The 27,914-nt window shown below is 37.9% G+C and overlaps 1 protein-coding gene across 3 annotated transcripts; it reads right to left on the bottom strand.

The window, feature by feature from the left end:
- Positions 1 to 173: 173 nt before the first annotated feature.
- On the bottom strand, positions 174 to 27,905 carry LOC105225667 (uncharacterized). Of its 3 annotated transcripts, none has more exons than XM_011204244.4 (2): positions 27,648 to 27,905; positions 174 to 1,799 (listed from the first exon to the last, which is right to left on the bottom strand). In XM_011204244.4, the coding sequence occupies exons 1-2, from the start codon at positions 27,751 to 27,753 to the stop codon at positions 268 to 270; spliced, it is 1,638 nt and encodes a 545-aa protein (XP_011202546.2). In that variant the 5' UTR covers positions 27,754 to 27,905; the 3' UTR covers positions 174 to 267. The 3 variants fall into 3 exon arrangements, with proteins under 3 accessions (XP_011202546.2, XP_011202548.2, XP_011202547.2); XM_011204246.4 differs by lacking the exon at positions 27,648 to 27,905 and adding an exon at positions 16,279 to 17,273; XM_011204245.4 differs by lacking the exon at positions 27,648 to 27,905 and adding an exon at positions 4,681 to 4,925.
- Between the last annotated feature and the right edge of the window lie 9 nt (positions 27,906 to 27,914).

Below are 27,914 nucleotides of genomic sequence, written 5' to 3'. Positions count from 1 at the left end.
GTCATATATTCAGTTATTTACTTAGTTTGTGACACAATTACACATTTCCGTGGTTTTATGGCCAATTTGTAAGCGCTTAGGTTAATGATGATCTCTTCATTACATTTCTAGTCTATGCTAAATTTCTGATTGTGTACAATTAAAAGTTATTTAGTTCCATAGTATTAAGTAACTTCTATACTTAAGTATTAATTAAAAATAAAAATTAGCTAAATTAAAATTAAGCATGTTGTTGGGTAAGCGGCCTTTAGCCGCGCCACGTCGCTTCTATAAAAATGAGCAACTTAATATCAGTATCAGCACCGCGATGGGGAAAATCGCATAGACGGCCGTGCGCGGATGGCAAGTTGAGATCAGGTAGGTGATGTCGTCCTCTTCGTGTTCGATGCCATCGCGCGTCGGCACCTCCACGATGACCATTTCGTCGGACAGAAAGCCGATGGGAAAGGTGCAGTTTGTCGCATTTAAACAAGCCTGCGAATCGCTTATGTTGGAGTATTGAAATGTCGGCTTGTAAATGTCGAATATGGCGTGTATGTCATTGCGCACCAGATCGTTGTCGCTGTAGAATATATAATAGTAATAGCCGTCTTCGGTGATCTCATGCTTGGAGAGCATACGTTGTGAGCCATTTTCGAGAAAATGCGCATTAACGCACTCGGCTGAGGGTGCGAAACCCTCCGCCAATAATATGGTGCCGTTGTAGCAGTTGAAGAGACCCGTTTCGAAGCTTGACACCGAGTTGGATTCATCAGTGATGGTGAAGTTTATCGCATTGCCGCCATGACTATATTTGCGATCGTAAACATGTTCACGTTTGCTACGTCGGCGCAGCTTGTACAGCTGATCGTATACCTCCTGTTTGCGTTGTGCCGCCGCCGCTTGATGGCGCTGCAGAAATGCTGCATCTGATGCGTTTGTGGCGGTTGGATGCGCTTTTGGTGAACTCTCGCGCTTTGTTAGCCTGTGTGTAGACGCAGTGGCGGGCGCGTTAGTCAGCAATCTACGATTACGTTGCGAGCTCACAGAGCCCTTTTTCAATTTCTTGCCGCGTATCTTAGACGACTTCAGTGTAGTTGGTTGTGTGCTATTACTTTCCTGTTTTTGTGGCGGCACGGCCAGTGCTGCAGCCGCTGCTTCTACCGCTGCTGCGTTTTTAGCACGCTGGAATGCTACTTCCTCCGCATCTTCACTCGAATCCTCACCGCCGTGATTCTCCTCTTCCATATTATTGTCGACTGTTTTCTTGTCAGTCGCCACCTCATCAACCGGCACCGTGTCGCCCATTTCTCGTATATCCTCAAAGAATACCTTCACCTGCTCATGGCCGTACGCAAAGTTCGCACCCAATTTATTCTGATTGTGATCGAGTAGACCGCAAGTGTTCAGGTTACGTTGTCCTTTAACCACCAATATACGCGAGCCGTCATAGCGTGAACAAAATTTCAGGTGCACTTTAGCGCCCTTCAACAGATAGAAGCCCCAATATTCCAATGTATCATCGGGCAGCGTCATAGATTTCTTTAGACGTATGTGTTTACGATTTGTTGAGACTTCGGGTTTGCTGCGCAACTGAAATGCATTGAAGTTGGAATTCATGCGTAGCGAATGTTGTTGGCAGAATATCGAAGATATGCCATCTCGTATCTCAATTATATCCGATTCGGCGACGGGATAAATAACGTCAGCAAAGGCGGTGCGGCGTAGGTAGAGCGGTATGATTATCAAAGCGGACGGCAGTATGACTATCAGTATGCAGAAGACTATCACCCGCTTCACCCCTTGCATTTTGTCAGTCTCTATGTATGGCGGGAGAGAAGAGAGAGATAAAATTAGATAATGAAATTTGACTGCTCAAAATATTTATTTAAAAAATAACAATGTTGAAGTTTGTTTAGCTATGCGATTAGAGTAAAGCAGTTGGAAAAATTTTCCAAAATTTATTAAACAAATTCAGTTATGGGTAGCTGATTGGTAACAATCAAAGTCATCTCGAGACCAATAAATAACACTACGCATGACAAAAAATCTTTAATGAACAACTACTGAGGCACGTCAAGTTTAAATGAAAACTACTATTTGGAAGCAAAAACGATAACGCTTCTCAGTTGATGACAAAGTCAGTACGAAAAATATTTCTATTTTTGAAATATATTTCTATATTTGAAAAGACTTATTTTATACATATTTTCTAACTTAGGTTATCAGATAAATCTTAAAGCACTGCCGCAATACCATTAAATGATATTCACCCTCAGTCAGCGCAAAAAATTTAAATGTGACCAAAAGTCGCAAAACTATCAAGTAAATTCGCCATTGTCTTGGTTCTGATTGGTGTTATATGTATTGGATATACATAAATCTCAAACCAAAGGTGTAAACTAGGGGCTAATCTGATTACTCATGATGCGTCACATAGATGCTTTGCAAGAAGTCCTAATTCAGCATTCCGACATACTCTTTGCTTTCTTCGCTTCGTTGCTAAAGTATGAATTGTAAATCAAAGCGAGGAAAGTTCTATGAGAATCGGCAAATAAAATTGCGTCGGTGTGAGGGGCTTATATCGTAAAATTATTGAAAAATGACATGGCAAATCGTATGCTTCAATAATTCTTTTCCCATTTTCTGATACAGTGTTAACCGTATCTTATCGTAGCTTAATCTGGAATTGCTTGAATACCATCTGAGTGGGCAGCGATCGTCGCGGCGGACAGAGTTGAGTGTGTGGATACCAGCCGAAAAATAATTGGTTCATATACTGTACCCTAGCACAGTATTCTTCCTAATAATATGCCTTAGGAGGCGACTTAAAAATGGTAAGATTTTCAATTTCTCGAAGTCATGTAACCCCTAACAGAAAATTATAAAGGACTCTAATTTTAAAGTAGTTTAAATTGATTTTAGTTAATTTTATTTACAGTTAAAAACTGGTGATATCTGTTAACTCTTTAATTGTGGACAAAAACTCAAGAGTCAAAAGTGGTATTTATAAGACAACGGAACGTCGTGTCTCGAATAATATGGTCATGTATAGTAACTAATATAAATCATCCTACTGAGTTTAAATTCATTAAGGCGACTTTAAGCATATTGTCATAGACAGGAGCGGATCCCCGCCCAAAAGTTCAAAATTACACATTATTTCCATCATAAGTCATTTTCTTCGAGGAAAAGGACTTTGAGCTGTAAGTACAAAGTTTTATATGTAGTTCCCCCGCCAAAATTCTACTCTGTATCCGCGCCTGGTCTTAGAAATATACTGTACTTGTAGACTAGGAACTTCCTGTGTAACTTTGCATTGTTTTGATTTCAGAAACTTGGATCTATTGGATTTTGCTGTGGGGACATAAGATTGTCTTAGTTTTGGATCCACGAAAGCGGTTTTTCAAATTTGCTCGCGCTTCAGAAACCTTTAAGTAAAATTTGCAGAAACATTTCACCCAAGTTTCAAATAGCGACCGAAGTTACTATACGAGGTTTGACAATTAAGTAATGAGACTGATTTTATTGCCGCGCTTGTGGTAAACCTGTGATCTTGAAATATCCCTTCTCTTTTTGGGCGAAACAGCTTCGGGAACGTACGCTAAAATTGTAAGAGTGTATGGTGACAGTGCTCTTAGTCGTGCCCAGGCTCACAATGGTTGTCTCCGCGCGCCCCCCAGCCGAAAAAAGAGCAAGTCGAAGGTGAAAACGTCCACAAAGAATTCGTTCCACCGTGGAAAACTGTGAATCAAGTCTACTATTGCCAAGTACTCGAAAGATTGCGAAAACGAGTCAACAGGGTGCGCCCGGACATCGCTCGTAACTGGATCCTTCATCCCGACAACGCGCCGCGTCACGCCGTCCCCAGCGTGTCCCAGTATTTGGCCTCTAAAGGGATCGCCGCTTTGGAACAGCCGCCTTATTCGCCCGACATGTCACCCGGTGACCTTTTTTGTTTCCTAAAACAAAATCGGTGGTCAAAGGAACCCATTTTGAGTCGATTACGGCCATCCAGGCGGACGTGAAGAGGGTACTCGCGGACATCCCAATCGAAGCGTTCCAGAAATGTTACGAAGCATGGAAAACTTGCTGGAAATGCTGTATAGCTGCCCAATGGGACTACTTTGAAGGGGTTGGCAGAGTTGTAGAATAATTTTCAAATATACGGTTCTTATGGAATCAGTCTCATTACTTATTTGTCATACCTCGTAGATTAGAAATAATCTTCTACAGAGTGGAGTATTCGCCTCTGACACTACATAGATAAAGAAATGGGCGTGGCCGCTGTTAAACTGATTTCTAACTAAACTTCGGCTTAAGTTTATGAAGCTTCACGACATTAAACGAATTATTGCAGTATCAACGAGCTTTGTACATATTTACTTTAAATAAATATTCATAATTTAATATTTATGATTTTTTTATACCAACTTCCGTAACACTTCCGTCTAACATTGACTTCATAAATAGTATTTGTATTTATTTATATCGTAACATATGTACAAACAACTGAAAAAACTTTTTGAGGTATTTTCTCCATTTTATTTCTTTATTTTGGTCGGTTTCAATCTGCTGTAGGCCTACTAAGTTGTCTTAAGAAACCTAAGTAAAATTTAGAACACAGATTTTTCTTTTTGACAAGTAAAACTTTACAATTATCTCCACAAATAATTTCTTGTTCACTCATATTTTTTTTACCTTCAAAGTAATATTCGTTAATCTGCATTTTGTTGCTTGTAAGTCACAAAAGAAGAAGAAGAACCAAACGAAATTAACTGATGAGCAAACAAATTTGTATAATCCAATAAATTTTTTACAAATTTCAATATATTTTTATATTTTTATTTTTGCACGAAAGCAATGATTTTCTTTCCTTAGCGAACCGTAGCGTGCGTTGTTCGACAAAGTACCGCCGACTATCATCAAAAGTCCGATTAGTACTAACCAAGTATAAAGAGTTATCAAATTATGAACTATATCAGTCTGAAAACAACAACAATAACAACAATAAAACCAACAACAACTTTTGTTTACCACTGAGAGGGTGTAGAAGTTAGTTCACACCGTAGATCTCTACAAACAGGCATACCACTTAAGCAGCAAATCGTGCACACACACATAGTAAGTAAGTAAACACGAGCTGTGAGATACGAGGAATGCGTCTATGCATGTTAATAAGAGCACAGGTATTTCATTTAAAAAATCAAAGGCGTTATAAGCGCAGGCTCGGCTGATGTTTGATTATACGCCTAAAGGAGAGCCGGCAATGGCGAACGAAGAAATACGCTGCAAATTTTTTGCTTGGCAGCGAATTTTCGATGGTTCATACGAGTATAAAAGGGATTACTATGTGTGTAATGTAAGGTCCTCAAGTCTATATTTAGGTTTAAGAGGGGACTTAATAACATATGTTTGAAAACAAAACTTCTCTCTAAATCTAGTGAGATGCTCAGCAAATGTATTATTTGACAACTAAACATTTTTAACAGAAATCAAAAAGTATGGAGAAATACTATACATATCTTTATATATATAAATCTTCTGACCGTGTGTTTGCATTTGAACTGCTCCTAAACGGAAGGGCCGATTTTGATGAAATTTTGTGTGTATGTTCAAAGAGATTCGAGAATGGTTTAGATTTACAATTTGGTCCACTGGAAAATGTTTTTTAAATTATTTTTTCTTTTTTAATCAATTGCTAATTTTGGAATGTTTGACCGATAGATGGCGCTACCATCGCAGTATCCAATATTCAAACCTTAATTTGGCGTAAACGTGTATTAAACAAAACGATGCCAAAGTAAAAGGCGACATCTGTGGATCAAGTTTTTATATTGAGGACAGAGTTCGTTCTTAAGTATGGGTCCTCTAGTGTATTGTAAAAAAAACTTATAACATACTTATTTTATATTATTTATTTCAATTATTTTGTTTTATATTGGGTAATCGAAAACATCGCTCGTAACTGGATCCTTCATCACGACAACGCGCTGTGCCACACAGCCCTCAGCGTGTCCCAGTATTTGGCCTCTAAAGGGATCGCCGTGTTGCAACAACCGCCTTATTCGTGACCCTGTGATTTTTTTTTTTGTTTCCTAAAACAAAATCGGTGGTCAAAGGAACCCATTTCGATTCGATTACGGACAACCAGGCGGCCGTGACGAGGGTACTCGCGGACATCCCAGTCGAAGCGTTCCAGAAATGTTACGAAGCATGGAAAACGCGCTGGAATCGCTGTATAGCTGCCCAAGGCGACTACTTTGAAAGGGATGGCAGAGTTGTATAATAATTTTCAAATATACGGTTTTTATGGAATCAGTCTCATTACTTAATTGTCTCCTATGTAGTCTCTCACTTTTGAACCCTTCAAATCGGACCCACTATAGCATATCTGATCGATCAAAATCAATATAAAGTTCTTGTATACTTTTTATGCTATTATAAATGTACCTGTAAAGGGTATTATAGCTTCGGTGCAACCGAAATTAACGGTTTTTCGTTTTTCTTGAATTTTAGCTCATTTTATTTCATATGTTTTTCTATCAAGCTGAGACAATTTTATCTATAGTACATACATACATATGTATATAAATATAACAATAATTTGCTAACCAAACATATGTATAAAGATGACGTTTTCGGTCCGCATAGATTATCCCCTGAGAGGCAAAACGTGAGTGCCTTATCTATTTCTTATGTTTGCAAACATTTCAGCTATTCATACCTACATATACTTATATGTATGTATGTACACATTTAAATACATAGCATTTTTGCGCAGCTTCATCAAATTCTTCCCTTTAATCAAATCAAAATTGTCTCGCAAATAAAAAAAGCAACACAAAAACAACTGCGTGTACTTGTGCTTAGTTAAGGCTGGCACTGATAATATTCATTTTCGCTCTTTGACAATATTTACTTTATAATTAACAAGTTAGAAATCTATGAATAATTTTAGAGCAAACACACATCCGTTTGTTTACCTCAGCATTGGCACATTTATAAGCACCTGCGCATATACATTCTTACAAGCACACACACACACATCTATGTTTGTTTTAAATTATTATTGAGATCTCACTCAGTGGAAAAAATTGGCTGACACTTAATCAGCAGCGCGAAATAAAATAGTTTGGTTGAAACTAAGAGCTGAGTTGTTTATAAATACCTTATCAAGCAAAAAAAAAATAACAACAACAAGTATAATTAGAAATAAAAAATACAATTTATGGTCAGTAAAACACGAGTTCACGCGATCAATGCCTGTTTTTGCAAAACGTTTCTGAAATTGGACAAACTGCTTTGATAACTGTATATGTATGGCATAATAAAACTTGTGTTTTTAAATTACGACCTCCGAAACTGATAAGACGTACTTAAGTGTGTGCGTGTGTGCGGGCTAAAAACGTGATCACTTTTATATTAAAATTAAAATGGCAAAGGAACGTAAATAATTAGGAACAAATAAGGGAACATTTTAGTTTCAAGCAATTTTTTTCGTCTAAAAGTAGTTTGTGGCTATATGAAGAAAGAACTAAGTTTGTGTGGGCACAAATGATAAAAAATTTGCAAGAAAAGTATAAAAACCATATTTTACTCCCGGAAGCTTTGAATTATTAATCGAGTTAATTAATCTTTTTAATACGAGTAGTGAATGAAAAATTAGGGTACAAAAGTAAAAGAGCGCTGAAAATATAAAGTTGAAATTATTTTTCAGTGCTGTCACGTGTTTAAGCCATTTAATCAAATTAAATTGATAAGATAAAATGATTATTAAACAAGAAAAAACGTTAACTTCGGCTGCACCGAAGCTAATATACCCTTCACAGGAGCATTTCTTTTAGTAATCTGAACAATTTTTTCGGAGATTATATTATTACCTTAAGCAGTAATCCATGTCAAATTTCCTGAAGATACCACGACAAATGCAAAAGTTCTCCATACAAGCCCATTATTCAGATCGTTCGGTTTGCATGGCAGCTATATGCTATAGTTAACCGATCTAAACCATTTCTTCGGAGATTACATTGTTGCCTTAGAAAATAATCTATACCAAATTTCGTGAATATATCTTGTCAAATGCAAAAGTTTTCCATAGACTCATCGCCAGTAATAATACGTTTCATGTCATCCTAGTAGCCGGAAAATATTTATTCACAGATGTGAACGCAATACTGTTTTCCAAAAAACAGTTATTTTAATTACGATTTTAGAACTTTTCTTAGGCCCAAATGATCTTTCAAAATGGTTTCCACAGATCCTTTGCATATTCCAACGATGCCAGTAAGATCTCTTACTGTCAATTATCGATTCTTAAGCACCAATTTCATTGACGTTTTGATCATCAGTTGTTGATGGCCGTCATGAATGTGGTTCGTCGTCAACGCGATTTCGATCTTCTTTGAATTGTATCAATCAAAGACACTTGCACTTGCTCGCGACAAGCAATTGTTATCGAAAGCCAAAAACTTCATAGAAATATGTCTATTGTGTTACTAAAATTTTGAATTAAGGAAAAAGTTGGAGATGCCACGCCCTATCGTCAATTTATTCACCGATTCCTATGCATCCCACATTACTTTATAATTAAATGCTTCTGACATTAGTATTTGTTTAGTGAATTATCACACTTTTTGTCGTTTTCAACAAGATCGTTGTTATACTATGGAGGTTGGGATTGGTTTTGAGGAAGTTGGGTAAATATACAATAGTAAAGCAGAGATGCCCCCTTATTTCTGGTTCCTTTACAAATTACAGGTGTATAGCTTGATTTTAAGCCAAATTATAACAATTTATAACTTTTCAATTAGGGCGTGGCAATGTCCAATTTCGTTTCTCTACTATACAGGGTTTGTCCGGAAAGTAATAGAACTGATTTTCTGCCGCCGCGACTGTACTTCGGAGCGTGCGCGCACCGACTGGATTCGGTAAAGCGCGTTCCTAGCTAACGAACGAGCGGCTGGTCAGTTGCCTCCGAGCACCTGGAGAATCAGGACAAACATTTTCGCGCTACATGTTCCTGTGAGTGGTGCAAGCCGAAAATGCAAACTTGCAGCCTTCGTAAGAACAGAGGTACCCGATTAAATTCTGTGTTAAACTCGGTGAATCTGCGACAGAAACGTTTTATATGATCAAGCAGGCTTATCCAGATGTTGCTTCAGCAATGAGTGTTGTATTTCGGTGGCGCCACGCCTTTCTGGAGGGCCGGGAAGAGGTCGCTAATGAAGACTGTGCTGGGAGATCTGCGACTTCGACAAACACCGACATTATGACTCGTGTGCGCAAAGTTTTGAATTCAGACCGTCGACTAAGTATGCGTTTAATTGCCCAGCTGTTAAATTTATCAAAATTTGTGGTTCATGACATTGTGACGGAGCACTTGAACAGGCGCAAAGTGTGCGCGAAGATAGTCCCAAAAGTTTTCACTGACAACCAACAATTATGACGAGTGGAAGTGTGCCAAGAAAATTTGAACATGTGTAAAAGTGACCGCCAATTTTTTAATAAAGTAATTACAGGTGACCGCAAAAGGGATTCCAGCAGCATGCATCTCGGCTCTCAAGGCTATTTCAGAGAATGCCTTCCGTGACGCCTTCTATGCTTAGGAATGGCGCTGGCAGCGCTGCATTGACGCAAAAGGAGCCTATTCTGAAAGTTTTTATACTCTCGCAACAAAGTTGCTAAAGAGAGTATTATAGTTTTGTTCACATAACGGTTGTTTGTAAGTCCTAAAACTAAAAGAGTTAGATATAGGGTTATATATACCAAAGTGATCAGGGTGACGAGTAGAGTTGAAATCCGGATGTCTGTCTGTCCGTCCGTCCGTGCAAGCTGTAACTTGAGTAAAAATTGAGATAACATGATGAAACTTGGTACACGTATTTCTTGGCTCCATAAGAAGGTTAAGTTCGAAGATGGGCAAAATCGGCCCACTGCCACGCCCACAAAATGGCGAAAACCGAAAACCTATAAAGTGTCATAACTAAGCCATAAATAAAGATATTACAGTGAAATGTGGCACGAAGGATCGCATTAGAGAGGGGCTTATTTGAACGTAATTTTTTTTGGAAAAGTGGGCGCGGCCCCGCCCCCTACTAAGTTTTTTGTACATATCTCGGAAACTACTATAGCTATGTCAACCAAACTCTATAGAGTCGTTTCCTTCAGGCATTTCCATATACTGTTCAAAAGTGGAAGAAATCGGATAATAACCACGCCCACCTCACATACAAAGGTTATGTTGAAAATCACTAAAAGTGCGTTAACCGACTAACAAAAAACGTCAGAAACACTAAATTTTACGGAAGAAATGGCAGAAGGAAGCTGCACCCAGGCTTTTTTTTAAATTGAAAATGGGCGTGGCGTCGCCCACTTATGGACCAAAAACCATATCTCAGGAACTACTCAACCGATTTCAATGAAATTTGGTATATAATATTTTCTTAACACTCTGATGACATGTACGAAATATGGGTGAAATCGGTTCACAACCACGCCTTCTTCCAATATAACGCTATTTTGAATTCCATCTGATGCCTTCTCTGTATAATATATACATTAGGAACCAATGATGATAGCGGAATAAAACTTTACACAAATACGGTATTTGAGCTGAGGTATCCCTTGTGGAAAAATTGTCGTGATCGGACTATAACTTTTCAAGGTCCCTGATATCGAACACGAAGAACTCAGCGCCTAACCTAACCTAACCTAATTTTTCACCGAAAATATCGGTAAATCTCTCAGAATTTAATTCTAATTATTTTTTCAAAGATATTAATGTGTCATAGATTCTGAGGGACTTCCAATGCAAGTTATATAATATTGATTATTTAGTAAGTTATTTTATCCAGAATAGGGTATACTAAGAAGCTTGTATCACCCCGAAAGAAACGTTGATCTATTAAATAAATATATGAAAAAAATCAACTTAGCGATCTGAAACAAGGGATGGTCAACTCTTTCGTTCAAATTTGGCTTTTATTGTTGCGAAGAAATTGTTAAAAACGGACTACTAAAGCAATAGCTGACATACATACTCGTACAAACTAACCGATCAAAATTATGGTTATTGTTCCTGTAAGAAATATTTGAGAGGGGTATTGTGCTTCGGTGCAGCCGAAGTTAACAAATTTCCTTGTTTATAAAGTCATTTTGAGTGTAATGTGAACACATCTTTACACTCAAACATGTCGATATTATGTAATGAGCACAGTCTAAAAGATGAATGAAACCAATCACACTTGAAAAGTTCAACACCAAAGTTACGCAAATCAATTTACTGAATGCACTTTTCATTATGGAGATATGCAAAGTAAGTTCAATTCAAGTGAAACCACAAACTGGTTCCGTTTTATAACCGCGAAACCGGCCCCTTACGTATATTACGAGTTTGTTTTTAACAATTGTCTTATTCAATAAATCGCCAGGTTTAAACACACAATTAAATTAATATTGTGTAACCGTAATTATATTGCATTCCACTTCGCTTAATTTATTCTTAAAGGTTATTGAGTGATTCAGCAGCCACAAAAGAGTTAAGTATCTACGAGTGTATATTCCCAGCGAGTAATAATAATACTGTTAATTAATTAAGTTTTGATATGAAAGTTATTTTAAGAGGAATTTATTAAAAGAACTCAGTTAGTTAGACATGAGTTCAAGGTGTACAAAAAAGAGGAATATCAATAATGAGTGTAGAAAAGCCAATCTGATGGTTGCTTCATTTCTCTTTAGCTATCGATTTGACAAATTAAGAAACCGATAATAACAGCATAATCGTGGGTACTCGTATATCAGTAATCGATAATAAATCTGGACGATGGAGTCATGTGTAGAAGTTCACGCAACTGAGGAAAGTTCTCTGATCGCCATTCACTTGGGGAAACGATTGTTTTACATATGGCTCAAGCAGCTCATGACTTCCGGTCTATGACCAAGTATCCCCTGGGTAGCCTAAGAACATCCGTTTGAAAGCGAGCTAAAGTGAGAAGGCGAAATATCCTCTACAAAGGATTGTGCGCTGGATTTGGAACCCGCCTCGTTAAAAATACCCTCAATGAAATATAACAACCAGCCTCGCATGAGAGTCCCCCCTTTTGATGATATCGTAAATTATAACCAAAGATAACTTTACCATAACATTGAATAGCAATTTTGTTGGCAAAAGGTCTATTTAACTAACCTCCGGTTAATTCGATCATTGTAAATGATTAGGAAAAAATTTACTTAAGTTGCATAAAATGTTTAGAAATAATTGCTGCAACATTAAAAATTTTGAGCATCTCACAATACGTACTTAGGTTGCTATATATATTTCTGGACTAGGCAACACTAAGTGTTGCCAGGTGCAATCTGACATTTCCATTGGAAAGTTTGACATTTTTTAGCATAACATCACTCAGAACGTTTTGTCATTTAACCGGGAATTGTTTTATTTACAGGGAATTAAAAAATTCATCTCGGCCAAAAAATGGAATTAACTCGTGAACATTTTCGTGCGATCATTTTTCACAATTTTCGACGTGGATTATCACGACAAGAGTGCATCGATGAACTAAAATCTTTGTATGGCTATGAAGCACCATCCTATAGCACTGTGAAAAACTGTTACAACGAATTCAATCGTGGCCGACGCTCGCTCAAAGACAGATTCCGTGAAGGTCGTCCAAAAACAGCCGTTGTGCTAGAAAACATCGATGCCGTACGTGAACTGATAATGGAAGACCGTCATGTAACATACCTTCAGATAGAGGCGTGCCTATGCATTTCTCCCACCAGCATACATTCGATATTGCATGAACACCTGTCCGTAAAAAAGGTTTGTTCTCGTTGGATCCCGCACAATTTGACAATCGCTCAAAAAAGGCTCGTGTGGATTGGTGTAAAGAAATGCTGAAAAAATACGATCGCTGTGCTTCAAAAGACGTTTATAAGATCGTCACAGGTGACGAATCATGGATCTATGCGTATGAGCCCGAAACAAAACAGCAATCGACCGTGTGGGTCTTCCAAGACGAGCCAAATCCAACGAAAAAAAAAAACATTTTCGTTGATAAATAAGCCTCTTTTCATTATTAGGCCAGAAATATATATAGCAGCCCTCGTATTTATTTCCGCTTGCATATTGGTTGACCTTCATCGATATTTTTTGAGTGAGTTTAAAGCTTTCAATTCTCGACTGGTTTTTTGGTTATATTCAGATCAACGCTTCCATTTCAACTATCATCTATCACATAATTAACACAATGATTGTATCAAGGTTAACTTACCCTTTTCCTACATAAGTAAAGACTTAATTATTTGCGATGTGTGACATTTCACTCTAACGTGTTAGCGAGTCATTATTCATTTGCTACATTTACATGGAGTATATATATATATTTATAGAGCACCCACCTTACGTCACTAAATTGTCGATAAATAGCGAAAATACTTGTAATTTATATAGATATTAATAGGTGTGCAAGCATAAAACCAACCTAATTAGACAAACCACCAACTGATCAAACAAATAAAAAAAACATTAGGGTGCAGCATTTGAACGGAAAATATTTTGCAAAAACCAAAAAATTAAGAGGTTAAGAGGCCCTAAATCAATTGACTTTGAGGAAACTTAACTTTCTTTACTACACAGTTATCCTGGAACCCCTCAGGACTTTAACGACGCACATAAACGCAAATTTTGTGAGGTTAGCATACTAAATTTGCTCTTGTTAGACCATATAATCTACTGACAATCATATATATTCCAGTTTTAATACTTTTTAGTCCAAGGAATTCGTACAGCCTTCATTTTTTGTGTTAATAGTGGATTTTTGGGGACTGTTCCATATAAACTCACATCTCTCACCATCGCCGTATGAATTCAACACTTAAATCCAATTGATGAAAGTTTTGCATATCCGCCCTTTTGGAAAGAACACTTTAATTTATCCGCTGCAGTCAGTCGTCTGTTCTCTCAGCTGACTTTTCAACACATCACTATTTTTTTTTTTTTTTAATTTTATTGGGTGATGTAAGTAGAGGTACTTTCTTGGACAGATCACGCCTCAGTTGTATGAAACTGTCTTCTAATTTTTGTACAGTGTTGCTTGGCATTTCGTCATGGAAAGACTTATGCCTGATCTACGTTTACAAATCGTTTAAGTTTATTACGAAAATTCACGTTTTGTAAGGAATGTGTTTCGCGCACTTCGCTCAACTGATGGTCCACATAATCGGCTTACTATGCGTACTATTCGCAACACCATCACCAATTTTGAGACCCAGTATTCATTATTGGATAATATTCGACCAAAAAAACCACGTCCAGCAGCTGAGAGTGTACGCAAAGAACGTGCAGAATTGATTAGGCGCCGTGCGCAGCAACTCGGACTGAAGTATGGAACGACTTGGGGTATCTTACGTCCAGTTCTTAAATTGAAAGCGTGCAAAATACAAGTTGTAGAAGAACGGAAGCCACTTGACTTTCCCAAGCGACATCGCATCGATCTATGGGCTCTTAAAAAGCCCATTTTTTTTTATTAAGTGATGAGTCTCAGATGAGGTACTTATATAAACAAGCAAAATTGCCGCATTTTGGACGAAGAGTAAACTGAAAAGGTTCAAGAGCTGTCATTTCATCCATAAAAAACAACGGTTTGGTATATTTCTATAAAAACGATGCCAGTGGGAACCGTCAATGGCAACCGTTGTTGCGCCAACCAACTGTTCGATGCCTGAAATTGAAGTTCGTGATATCAGCGATATTTGGTTTCAACAAGACGGCGCCACTTCCCACACATCGCATCTATAAATGAATTTATTGAGAGAACACTTCGGTAAGCAGATAATTTCACGTTTTGAGGCGGTCGATTGCCCGTAAGAAGGTCGTGTGGTATCACACCGTTGTATTTTTTACTATGAGAAGATGTAAAGGCCTTGGAGCAAAACATCACGCATGTCTTTCGCTAGTTACTAATCGAAATGCTCGAACATGTCATCAAAAATTGGACTCAACGGATGGACCGTCTGAGACGTAGCCGCGGACAACATTTGAAAGAGATAATGCTAAAAAAATCCTTAAGAATGTGCTTTCGAGTGATAATAAACATTGCCCATTAATTTTAAACTCTTTGTGTGTTTTCCTTAAAAAAAGTAGGGTATCTCGAAATAGATCACCCTGATTAGCTGGCATCTAATGCCAATATGCGAATTTTATTGGTCACGCGATAATTTCTTCTTATTAATTGGCATTTTCTGTCATCAAACAAACAGTCGTCGCACTCGCGACTTGGCTCTCACGTCACTGTTGACAGTCATAACTTTGAAGTTGTAGATAATTTCGTCTATCTTGGAACCAGCGTAAACACCACCAACAATGTCAGCCTGGAAATCCAAAGCAGGATAACTCTTGCCCACAGGTTCTACTTCGGACTGAGGCAATTGAGAAGCAAAGTCCTCTCTCGACGAACAAAAACCAAACTCTATAAGTCAATCATTATTCCCGTCATGCTATATGGTGCAGAGGCTTGGACGATGACAACAACTGATGAGTCGACGTTGCGAGTTTTCAAGAGAAAAGTTCTGCAAAGGACTTACGACGACATTGACATACTTAGTACAGCGAATTAAAAGACAGCGGCTACGCTGGCTAGATCATGTTGTCCGGATGGATGAAAACACTACAGCTCTGAAAGTATTCGATGCAGTACCCGCCGGGGGAAGCAAAGGAAGAGGAAGACCTCCACTCCGTTGGAAGCACTAAGTGGAGAAGGACCTGGCTTCGCTTGGAATATCCAATCCGAAAAGAAGAAACGACTGGCGCGCTGTTGTTAACTCGGCTATAAACGTGAAAGCGCTGTCTACGCCAGTAAAGAAGAAGAATAAGTGTGTTATTTTTTTAAATATAGGGTATCTCGAAATGGATTACCCTATTAAGTAGTCCTAAGGTTTAGGGGTTATAATCAAGAACTTTTGCAAATTTCCTTATCTCCAAAGAAGCTGCTCATTTGTCGGCAGCGCAGATATCGAAAAACTATACCATAGAAAATACAGTAAAAATACTGGGCCCACCCTAATGCACAGGTGCACACTTACATATAAGTGTAACGCCTTTTTTCATTACACAAAATGTTAAGTCACCCATAGTGTGATATGAATTTCAAATGTTGCTTGAACAGCGGTTGGTGTTGTGAAATGAAAACGCAAGGGTGTTTTCTAATGAAGACTTTTGTTTTTGCTCGTTATCATTAGTGACTTAGTAAATACATATTATACACATCATTTGTTGTAAGTTACGGGCTTAATACTTACAATGTTTTTGCTGTCGTTGTTTTAGAACTAAGTACAACGATTGTCACTAAATCGAGCTATTGTTGTTGTCGCCCTCGTTGTGCTATTTGCTTGTGTTATCGCTAATTTTGTGTTATCGCAATATTTCTTGATGTTTTTGTTGCGTACAAGTCGTCGGCCATATAAGCAATACATATGGATGGCTGGGTGGCTAAGTTATGGCGCAACGATTCTATTACGTTTGGTTATTTTCGTATTTATTTATTTATTTTTCGGCGGACTGAAAGTGTGGTTATACTTAGTTTCACAATTATCCAGTGTTTTGTTTCAGCAGCACAAGTGGAGGAAGCATTTTAAAAATTAGATTTGTGAGAGTCAAAAGAGCTTTGGGTTGTATATTTTATTTTGTTTAAATTTAAATAGCACCTTTTCACTAAAATTTATTATTTTAAAATTTCAAGTCTCAGTTTAGCGTAAAGAGTTGTGTGTTGAGGGTCAGCATGGCGGGTTGTAGTGTAAGACACGACTGCAGTGCATGGCATGGAAAAACACTACACTCTTCACAGTTATAAAAATAAAATAATTTTTTAAATATTCTATGCAATCAACTTCGCTTTTGTCTCATCTGCCACAATGCATTGCAGTGCTTTCATGACAAGCCATACATACACATGCATGAATACTGTGGAGACAAGGGTGTAATGTGCGCTGATTTCATTACATTCAGTTCTGTCAACAATCATTTAATACGCATTTATAATTCATAATTTTGTAGAGATAACAAACCAAATGTCTAGTTGACACGGAAGTTTGTCCACTCACGTACACCACTGCTCTTAATTGCAGCTTCACTACAAACGTTTCGCTTTTTCTAATAGAACACAGGGGTTGGCAAACGATTTGATATTACTTTACAAGAATTTTAATCACACTTTCATAAGAAATTTTCATATTTCACTTCACTTTCTATCACACTACATTGAACTCATTGAATAGCGTGAAAATTCAATTTGCTTCCTTACACCTCTATGCATCCGCACTGCATTGCATTACAAGTCCGCCGTTTCCCCCAACGAGATAATGTGCAAACATGACCTGTTCACAGCCATAAAAACACAACAACTGTTCGTAATTTTTTATCATACATATGCTCAGACCAAATGCAAGCAATGCAGACGGCAGAAAATTCTCTCTTTTCATAGAAGTACTACTTACTACATATGGACTTACATACACACATGCTTACACGTGCCTAGAAAAAAGAATAAAATTATTGAAAACACCACGACGCACTCAGCAAACTACAAACTCAAAATGTTTAGAAACAATAGTGTTATTTGCTTCCGTCGCGCTCAAAAACAAAAATCATCCACTGTAGGCGTACTCCGCTCTTGCTCTTTTGTTTTTGTGTTGCTCGTGAAAAATCATAACAAACCGAATAACGAAGAAAACAATAAAGCGTAATGTCAAATAAACAGTTGACGTTAATAGGAAAACAAACCGAAAGCAACGTATTGATGTTGGCTGCGTTTCTTTCGCTGCGCTACCGGTCTAACTGTAACCTTTAACCCTCTAATGAGATTAATTAAAAAAAAAATAAAATGGAGCAATAAATAAAATTTATTTTCAAGGAAACGGACCAAAAAGTGAATGAATAGAAGCGACAATAATAAATAAATAATATTATATTTTCTATCTTTCCTTAGTCACCGTTTGACGAATATACTGAGTTCCATTAATTCATTATGTAATGAAACTCGGAAAACTTTATGCATACAGTCTGTCAAGTAAGAGCGTGGTCGACTTTACCGATAGTTAATGAAAGATTTCGCTCTAATTCCTTCGCGAGTCGATAGAGGGAAGCTTTGTCCTTGATGCATCGTCAACAAAGGTTCAGTTGTCGTTGATCTTTTGAAAGGGAATCACGTTAAACGCCATGATTGCTAAGTACGCGTCGCGCTATGAAGCTGTGTTCCTTTGCATCCACCCGAAAGGTAAAAAATCTCGCAATCAGCGGCTACTAAATATATTGAAAAGTCGCAGGCATTTGTACAGAAGTGGATACACTGATATAAAGTGGCTAAAAATGTCGATGATTTACCAGAACGTGGTTCGATAGGAAAAGTGAACAAAAAGGATGGAAAAAAGAATAGTGAATCTGTTTTCGCGGAATCCTGCTTTACACTACTGCAAGGACAAGCAAAATGAATGGCGAAAGGTTTAGATATATCCTACGAAACTATCCGAACCCTTCTTCATACTCATGATCTGAAATGGCGCAACACAATGAAGAAGCTTCTGTTGACTGAAAAACTGGTGACAAAGCAACTCGTTTGGGCGTATGGGAATATTGGTAGATATTTGAAAAATGTCATTTTTACTGATGAATGTTCTATATGGGCACGTTCTGTCCTCATGCGAGCTTGGTCAACTTCCACCAATAGGCTTGTTCAGCGGACCGTAAAACATGGAATAAAGGTTCATCATTGGGGCCGCGTCTCAAAGCCGGGATTCGGCACTTTGTACCCCTTTACTGACAACCTAAATGCCGAGAAAATGATAAAAATCTACAAAGGGGCTTTACTGCCATCTGCCAAACGATGGTTCATCAGAAAAAATGAAGATTGGATTCTGCAGGACAATGATCCTAAACACCGCAGCAAGCTCTGTACTCAGTGGAAAACCCAATCTGGCATCGTTACATTGGATTGGCCGTCGCAGTCGCCCGATGCAAACCCTATTGAAAATGTGTGGGCATATATTAAACAGAAGCTTCGTGGAAGACGCACATACACTTTGAAGCAGTTGTCTTACGAAATTCGTCGGATTTGGAGATCCTTGCCACTAGAATACGCCGTCAAATTAGTAGAAAGCATGCCTCGGAGATGCCAGGCAATTATCGACGCCGGTGGTGACTGGACATATTATTGACCAAATTGCATCAATATACATATGTACGTTGTATATGGGAGTTGGGGCAGTATCGATCCGATTTTATCTATTGACCATTATTAAGCCACATACTAAAAATTGTTCGCTTGGTTTAGAGAATAAAGTCAGCCCGAGTTTTTAAAATCCTGATATTAGTTATATGGGTACTAGGTCAAGCTTTCGTCCAAATTTACCTATTTTAGGCACAAATATACACTGTTATGAGCTAAACACGTTATGTAATTTTTATTGAGGTATCTTAAATATTGACCGATATATGTATGCAGTATAAAGTCATCAGGATGTTCTAAAGTCATCACATTAGGTATATGGGGGCTCAGGGAGGTATTGACCCGATTCAACTCATTTTTGATACACAGAGTTACTATTGTCAGGAAAAGATTCTTTCTGAATTTCAATTGCATATCCAACAAATTGATAGATCAAAGACAAGAGTACTAGGGTACACATATTCGGTACCTAGGGACTTCAACAGTTTTGGGCAATTTTTGGTCATAAGGTATAGTATAGTTTCATTAGTGCAAAATGGCGTTTGTGGGCCTGCTCCGATTACGCCCACCTACAAACTTGTCCTTTCTTTCTTGCAAAGAAGATCGCGTACCAAATTTTATCAAAATATCTCAAGTTCTAGGTGATATATACAACTGTTAGACGAACAAAACTATCATAATCTATAGCAACATGTTGCAAGGATATAAAAATTCCTTACACGAACTTTATTCTGATGGTTCAGTTTGTATGACAGCTATGTGCTATAGTAATCCGATGTGGAAAATTTTTTCAGATGTTGTACTATTGCCTTGATTGTCCCTTATCCCTTGCCATATTTGGTGAAGATATCTAGTCAAATGAAAAAGTTTTCTATACAAGGACTTGATTCCCATCATTCTGTGTTTGGGGTAGCTATTTACTATAATGGTCCGATGTCGATGGTTTCAACACATGAGCAACTTCATGGGGAGAAAAGAACGTATGCAAAATTTCTGATCGATATCTTAAAAACTGAAGAAATAGTTCCGTAGATATAAACGGTGGAGGCGACTAAATCGACTCAGCTTGTCACGCTGATCATTTATATGTATATGTGCGACATTTTATAGTGTGTCTGACGTTTCCTTCTGGCTCTTGCAAACATCGTTGCAAACTTAGTATACCCTGTTCAGGGTATAAATATGGAAAAAATGCTGTATAAATGAGTCCAAAGAAATCCTTAAATTAAAAAATACAGTGTACTTGGGTGAAACGGTATGGCAGTATTAGCAATGAATGGTTTACATTTGGGTATGTATTGGGTCGTGGGTAAGTTATTTCGTTTTTTTAGTTCAATTTAACCGCACTTTCATTGAAATTATATATTCTTCATATCGATCCTATATTTTTTGCAGTCTTTCGGCAAAAAATTGATTTTTTATTGTTACAAGCAAAGAACCAACAACTTTTTTTTATCCACATCGGATTCACATACATACACATGTATATTCGGCTTGCTTGAACTGAATTTGTTGCCTTTTAGAAGCCAAAAATGCTTCCATCTTCGGCACCAGAAAAAACCAATTTCTACTATAACTTAAGAAAATTTTGTACAAACAAGCCTTACTATATCAGCCATTCACATATATGTATATAAAGGGTGATTTTTTAAGAGCTTGATAACTTTTTTTAAAAAAAAAACGCATAAAATTTGCAAAATCTCATCGGTTCTTTATTTGAAACGTTAGATTGGTTCATGACATTTACTTTTTGAAGATAATTTCATTTAAATGTTGACCGCGGCTGCGTCTTAGGTGGTCCATTCGGAAAGTCCAATTTTGGGCAACTTTTTCGAGCATTTCGGCCGGAATAGCCCGAATTTCTTCGGAAATGTTGTCTTCCAAAGCTGGAATAGTTGCTGGCTTATTTCTGTAGACTTTAGACTTGACGTAGCCCCACAAAAAATAGTCTAAAGGCGTTAAATCGCATGATCTTGGTGGCCAACTTACGGGTCCATTTCTTGAGATGAATTGTTGTCCGAAGTTTTCCCTCAAAATGGCCATAGAATCGCGAGCTGTGTGGCATGTAGCGTCATCTTGTTGAAACCACATGTCAACCAAGTTCAGTTCTTCCATTTTTGGCAACAAAAAGTTTGTTAGCATCGAACGATAGCGATCGCCATTCACCGTAACGTTGCGTCCAACAGCATCTTTGAAAAAATACGGTCCAATGATTCCACCAGCGTACAAACCACACCAAACAGTGCATTTTTCGGGATGCATGGGCAGTTCTTGAACGGCTTCTGGTTGCTCTTCACCCCAAATGCGGCAATTTTGCTTATTTACGTAGCTATTCAACCAGAAATGAGCCTCATCGCTGAACAAAATTTGTCGATAAAAAAGCGGATTTTCACATTTCGAACCGAACACTGATTTTGGGTAATAAAATTCAATGATTAGCAAGCGTTGCTCGTTAGTAAGTCTATTCATGATGAAATGTCAAAGCATACTGAGCATCTTTCTCTTTGACACCATGTCTGAAATCCCACGTGATCTGTCAAATACTAATGCATGAAAATCCTAACCTCAAAAAAATCACCCGTTATATAACGGTAGAGCGGTTAAGTGTGAAGTTAGCGGCGAAAAAATTCAATAAGATCAGCTGTTGTCATCAAACAAAATAACAAAGTGAACGGTATAATACATGTAGGGGTTAGGGAAAGTATTGACCCGATTTTCTACGCATATTTTATTTAAGATATCTCAAATAATGATCGATGTATAAAGTCAGTCGGAAGAAAAATTATGGCTGTCGAAAGTATTGACCAAATTTTTAACAAAAGAACATATTATTATCATGAAAAGATGGAATTCTGACGACAGAGTTTTACTGCGCTGTTCCAGAAAGAGACTTACGGAGGTTATCTTGAAAGTGCGCAACAAAATCCTATAGGTTCCTTTGGTACCTACCAAACTATGAGGAGAACCAAAACGATCTTTGAAACGAGACTATAAAAACATCCGATATTCAGATATCCATTAATTATAAACAGCAGAGACCTCTGGTGCTAAACCAATGAAGAGAAAGCCTATGAGTTTGTCGCATACTTCCTCAATAAATTTACTCCTTACAAGTTTAGTGATTCAGCCCCGCAAAATTAAGCAGATTTTTGTACGTTGCTCCTCAAATGGAAGTACAGATTGCCGAAATAGATGATGTAGGAGGAGATCCCAGCGTCGGCAAACAATAAATGACCACGCTATGACAGAATTAATTAACGTGATACCCTTTAAATCGTCGAAAACGTAATCAGCAAGATTGTCTAGATCTTTAATATGCTGCTCGGACTCTACCATTTTCTATCCAAACAGACATGTCCTGAGCAGTGTCGGGTTAAAATAATTTGCTGTCTGATTATACTGCTGCGAGTTATTTGAATATGTCCTCAGATTTTAGAATTTCCGGCTCAGCACATAAACTAGTGTTAGACTATTTAGTCGACATTCCGATCAAATGTTGACAAAGGAAGATGTAAAGGTATCAATTTGTTTATGTCATGCCTGCCAAATGTGGACTCTAGAACCGAATTGTAGGTGATTTCATCCCTCGAATACCAAGCAACTTTTTTTTAAGTCGCCGAACAAGTCAATAATAACATTGAAAGTATTCACTCTGTAATAATGCCGGGTTGGCAATCTCTACTTCAGCCAATGTCAGTTTCGGCTGACGTTTCATCATAAGTCTTGCAAATGCTGGACAGTGGGTGAGAAGTTTCATTATTGACAAGATCAAATCCGTCAAAATTTTTAATCTTGCTGCATGAATCCCTATTGGAAAATGTGCAGTAAGACAAGATGAACTACGTTACGGTAAACTAATTTAGAAGATCTCCTGTATTCTAGTCTAGGACAAAAGGATCTTGCAAATCAGCGTGTCGCGAAGTGCAATGCAAAGTGCTAGCACTCAAGATGCCAATGGAGACCCAACTTCGAACCAACTCCCATACAAATTTGAGCGGAACAAGGTTGGTCTTTCGAGCTAGTTTCTCGGCTTTGCAATTTCCAGAGATTCCGCTGTCACCAGTACCCAGACGAGTCTGAAGATGAATTAGCTTGGTCCTATTTCTAGGACTGACACTCCTTGACTACCTTTAAACGCACAGTTGGTGATGGTGAATATCGCCATGCTGTCGGAGTGAATGCTCACCTCCCTGAAATAGGCACCCCTTCGTAGGAGTACGTCTACCGCCATTTTAATTGCTGGTACTTCTTCCTGAAAACACTACAGTGGTCCGGTAGCCAAGACCTAAGATTAACGTAGATTTCCTTATAGAAAACTCCCCCGCCAATCTTCCCTCTGAACTTGGACCCATCCGTGAAAAACTCACTCTGCCTCTTCACCAGCGACTTTTCTCCTTGCACAAATCCCTCGAATATGTGATATGTGGGCAGAGAAAAAATTGCCACGAGTGGTCTCTGCGACATTTCTTTCAAGGATAAGCATTTTCCCTCAAGGATAAGTATTTCACAGCTCTTCAAAATGATATTGTATTTTGACAAATAAATTCGTTGTATGCCTTTATATAAGTGTCGCCATTTTTATTAGAGAGAAGCACGGAAAGCGAAGCATTAATTCTTTTTTTGGTGATGAAGCTCTACCAGTGTTTATCGATGGTATAGTGAATTTAGTCGAAGGTCGTCCAAAATTAGTTGTTGTTCCGGAAATTATTGATGCTGTGCAAAGACTAAAATGGCAAGATTGTCCTGTGACATATCGTTAGGTTGAGACAACTAAAAAAAAAATACGATAACGGTACTTAACACGCATTTGGACATCGTGACAAGTTATACATAATGGATTACGCGTGTTATAAGATAAGCCGAATCCAACAAAAGCTGTTGTCGTACGAAGCAGTTCCAAGCAAATGATTGCCTTTATTTTTGGAAAAACTGGACACGTCGCAACCAAACCACTAGGACAACGCAGAAAACTATATAAATTCTAGGTAGTACACAACTAAATACTTGTTTGCCAGATGACTTTCAAAACATAAGGAAAACCAACCGTCGAAAACGGATCACTCTTCACCAAGACAATGAGTGCTCTCACACATCGACTGAAGCAACTGCATTTTTGAGCACTGAAAACATCGATTTCATGTTCTTACTTCGAACCTAATAACTTCTTCTTATTTCCGTACTAAAAAAAATCGATTAAGATGTCCTTAAACGCTGTTGAAGCGTTCAGAATGCAAGCAGAGTGACAAAAGTGCTTTGAAAATTGGTTCAAACGCACGCAAAAGTATTTACATACATAGGTAAATCTTGATGGAGAATATTTAAAAAAAAAAATAAAGCTGTATTCGATGATTAATAATTGTTTGTATGCTCTCTAATCACGAAGTATAAAAGACAACCCTCGTACACTAAACCAATCTTGCTAATACATAATTTTTACGTTCTTAGCATTATGCTTAAGAGTGGTGTTATCGCACTTTTGGTAATTTTGAACAACACCGTTATGATATCCGCTGTATGATTATTAATCAATTTATCTGATTATAGTAACGATCGGTAAATAGATTTTTTGTATTTCAAACCTAAAGGTCTTAATCAAACAGTGCCGGATTAGCCACGTAGCAAGAGTAGCAAATGCTACGGACCCCGCGAATCGCGAAAAAAGCATTTTTTTATATCTTAAAACGAAGTAATTAAAATGTTCAATCTAGTTATTTCTTTTTCCAAGCGGATGCTGACCTCTTAACAGGGCAAAAGTTTTTAGTTCAGTCCAGCCTTAAGAGTAAGGGGTTTCAAAGTCTCTAGTAATGTTCTGCCATCTGGACCAGTAGAAAGATTTGTTAAGTTCTTGGACATGGAAGGTCCTACTGCTGAACAACTCGCTTAAAGTTTACTAGATTTCTTGAGTGAGAGTGGCATTATTATCAAAGATTGTCGTGGGCAAAGCTATTATAATACCAACAACTTCAGTGGGAAATACATCGGTTTACAAGCCTGAATTAAGAAAGTAAATAAGTTTGCAGAATACATTCCCTGCCTTGCACATTCATTAAATTTGGTTGCTAAATGCGCTGCAGACTGCTGTACAGAAGCATTACTTTTTTTCGATTTCATTGAAAACCTGTATGAATTTTTTTCCGCTTCTACCTATCGATGGGGTTGTCTTACGAACGCACTTAAAGATTCTACTTCAAAAATTTCGATTCATCAGCCCGAGCTGATGCTACGAAGGCACTTTTATGTGGTTTTATCACTATTAAGCAAGGACATATTGGAAGACATTTTCAACAACGTGGATCAAAAAGCGGAGTGCCGTAATAAAGCTTACGGACTACTTTCAACGATGAATAAGTTAGAAACGGGAATAATGACAATTCCGTGGAACGAGAGTCCTAGTGCTTCGCTGCAGTCGTTTGACCAAGACCTTAATAAAGGGATATGCCCTTTATGAATCATTATGTGGCTACGTCCAAGCAATGCGATCCACTTTTTCAAATATTGAGGCAAGAGTCAAAGATCTGACCTACTGTGCAGAATACCAGCAACAGACATTACGACAAATCAAGCGCAATACAAAGTACGACCGAAAAAAGACGACGAAAGTACGAGTTCAGCGGCTCTACTACACTCGACGACTTTGTTGAAAATCGTCGTGGACAACGTTTCGAATTTGAGGTGTTTATTGTCATTATTGATGACGTACTGTCTGCTTTAACTAAACATATGAAAGCATATCATAAAATTACTAGTGTTTTTGAAGTATTTCGACAGCTAAAATCTCTTACAACAGAAGAGATTTTGGAAAAATCCTCTAGTATGGTCAGTGCTTACGAAGATGATTTGGAGAACAGCCTAGGCGGCGAATTAGTGCAGTTTGCAGAGCTGCTGAAAACAGATGTGGCTACTGTTATTAATAGGAGCCTCTGGAACAGCAATATTAACGGGTGGGCCATCTAGCGTTTTAAATTTGAATAATCTATATTTCGTATTGGAAACGTCAAATACCATTCGGAAAGTGACTGATATTCAGTAAAAAGTCTAATATTTACGAAATAGGTCGCTATTCACTAGAAGAAAACAGAGAAATATTGAAAAAATTTTTCCAAAAATCGTTTGACCGAGGATGGTCAATTTTACCGAAATATCGTCTTTTCGGACGAGGCTCATTTCCACCTCGATGATTACGTTAACAAGCAGAATTGTCGTATATGGGGCACAGAAACCCCGCACGTAATCGTCGAGAAGCCAATGCACCCAGCACGAATCACTGTATGGTGCGGATTTTGGTCTAGTGGAATCATCGGCCCATTTTTCTTCGAAAATGAAGAAGGAACCGCCGTAACCATCAATGGTGAGCGATATCGCGCAATGTTAACCGAATTTTTCTTCAAGCAAATTGAAGAGGAAGACTTGGACAACATTTGGTTCCAGCAGGACGGCGCTACGTGCCATACAGCAAACGCTACCCTCAATCTTTTATGCCCTATCTTCGAAAATCGCATAATCAGCAAAAGAGGTGATGTGAATTGGCCTTCCAGAAGCTGCGATTTAACTCCGTTGGACGATTTTCTGTGGGGAGCTCTTAAAGATAAATGTTACGCCAACCATCCAGAAACAATTCAAGATCTAAAGTACAAGATTCATGCTATTGTAGCTGCCATAAGGCCTGAAACCATGGAGAAAGTACTCCAAAATTGGTTGGATCGGATAGGCTACTGTAAACTCAGCCGTGGTGGTCATTTGTCCGAAATTGTTTTCCACAAATAAATTTCATAAAACAACCTTTTAAATAAATGTTAGACCTTTGAAAAATACCAAGCCGTTTTTTTTTACTTTTTAAATTTAAAATTTTATATGGTCCACCCTGTATAAACTTTTATTAAATAATTCTTTAGAATCGTGTGTCTTACTTATTTCTCATGATCACTAACTGCAGTGGCGAACGTTCTTTTTCAACATTAAAACGTATTAAAAATGAATTAAGGAACACGATGGGCAAAGAACGTCTTAATCATCTCACTTTGTTGAATATAGAGCATGACTTGCTTAAAGAAGTCGATATTGAAAGTATTATCTCTAAATTTGCCTATAATAAATCCGCAAAAGTTTATTTGTAACAATTTTGTTTTACTTAGTACCCTAAACTTGAGAACCTATAGCAAACCAAGGGCCCCTTGACAGAATTTGCTACAGGCCCCGCGCCAGTTTAATCCGGCACTGTAGTCAAACACTCTCAAGTGATTGTTATGCTTGACTTGGAATAACACTTTGTTTATCTACTAACTCGCAGATTTAAGAGAAAGCATTTTTAAAGCATACAAACATATACAAATTTATAAATCACTTATCACATCATGTCATGGAAAATATGCAAAATTTGTTATTGTTGTTTAAGTACAAAATGCGTACTTGCGAACTGCTTAAGAAAAAACACAGAAAAAACGTACTTACTGCTTATATTCGGCATGGAGTAGTAAAAATCCGAGTGGTAGTAATGGTATACACCCAAACTGGGTGGAGTGTGCGTCGGACGCTTCATTAGAGCTTTATCCACCATGTTGAACAAGCCTCCTTTCTGCGATTTTTATTTGTAGTAGTTTATCTTTCGAGATGCCGTTAACTATATGTGGTTTTCCGAAGACAAACCTAAACGAGCGACGCGCAACCGATGTCAGCGAGATTTCCCAACCAACTAACTTAAAGGCCTAACAGGGACTC

The sequence above is a fragment of the Bactrocera dorsalis genome, chromosome 1, assembly GCF_023373825.1.
Source record: "Bactrocera dorsalis isolate Fly_Bdor chromosome 1, ASM2337382v1, whole genome shotgun sequence".
In the NCBI taxonomy this organism is placed as follows: domain Eukaryota; kingdom Metazoa; phylum Arthropoda; class Insecta; order Diptera; family Tephritidae; genus Bactrocera; species Bactrocera dorsalis.
The sequence above is the reverse complement of the archived record's forward strand: the minus strand, read 5'-3'. Positions and strand labels throughout refer to the sequence as shown.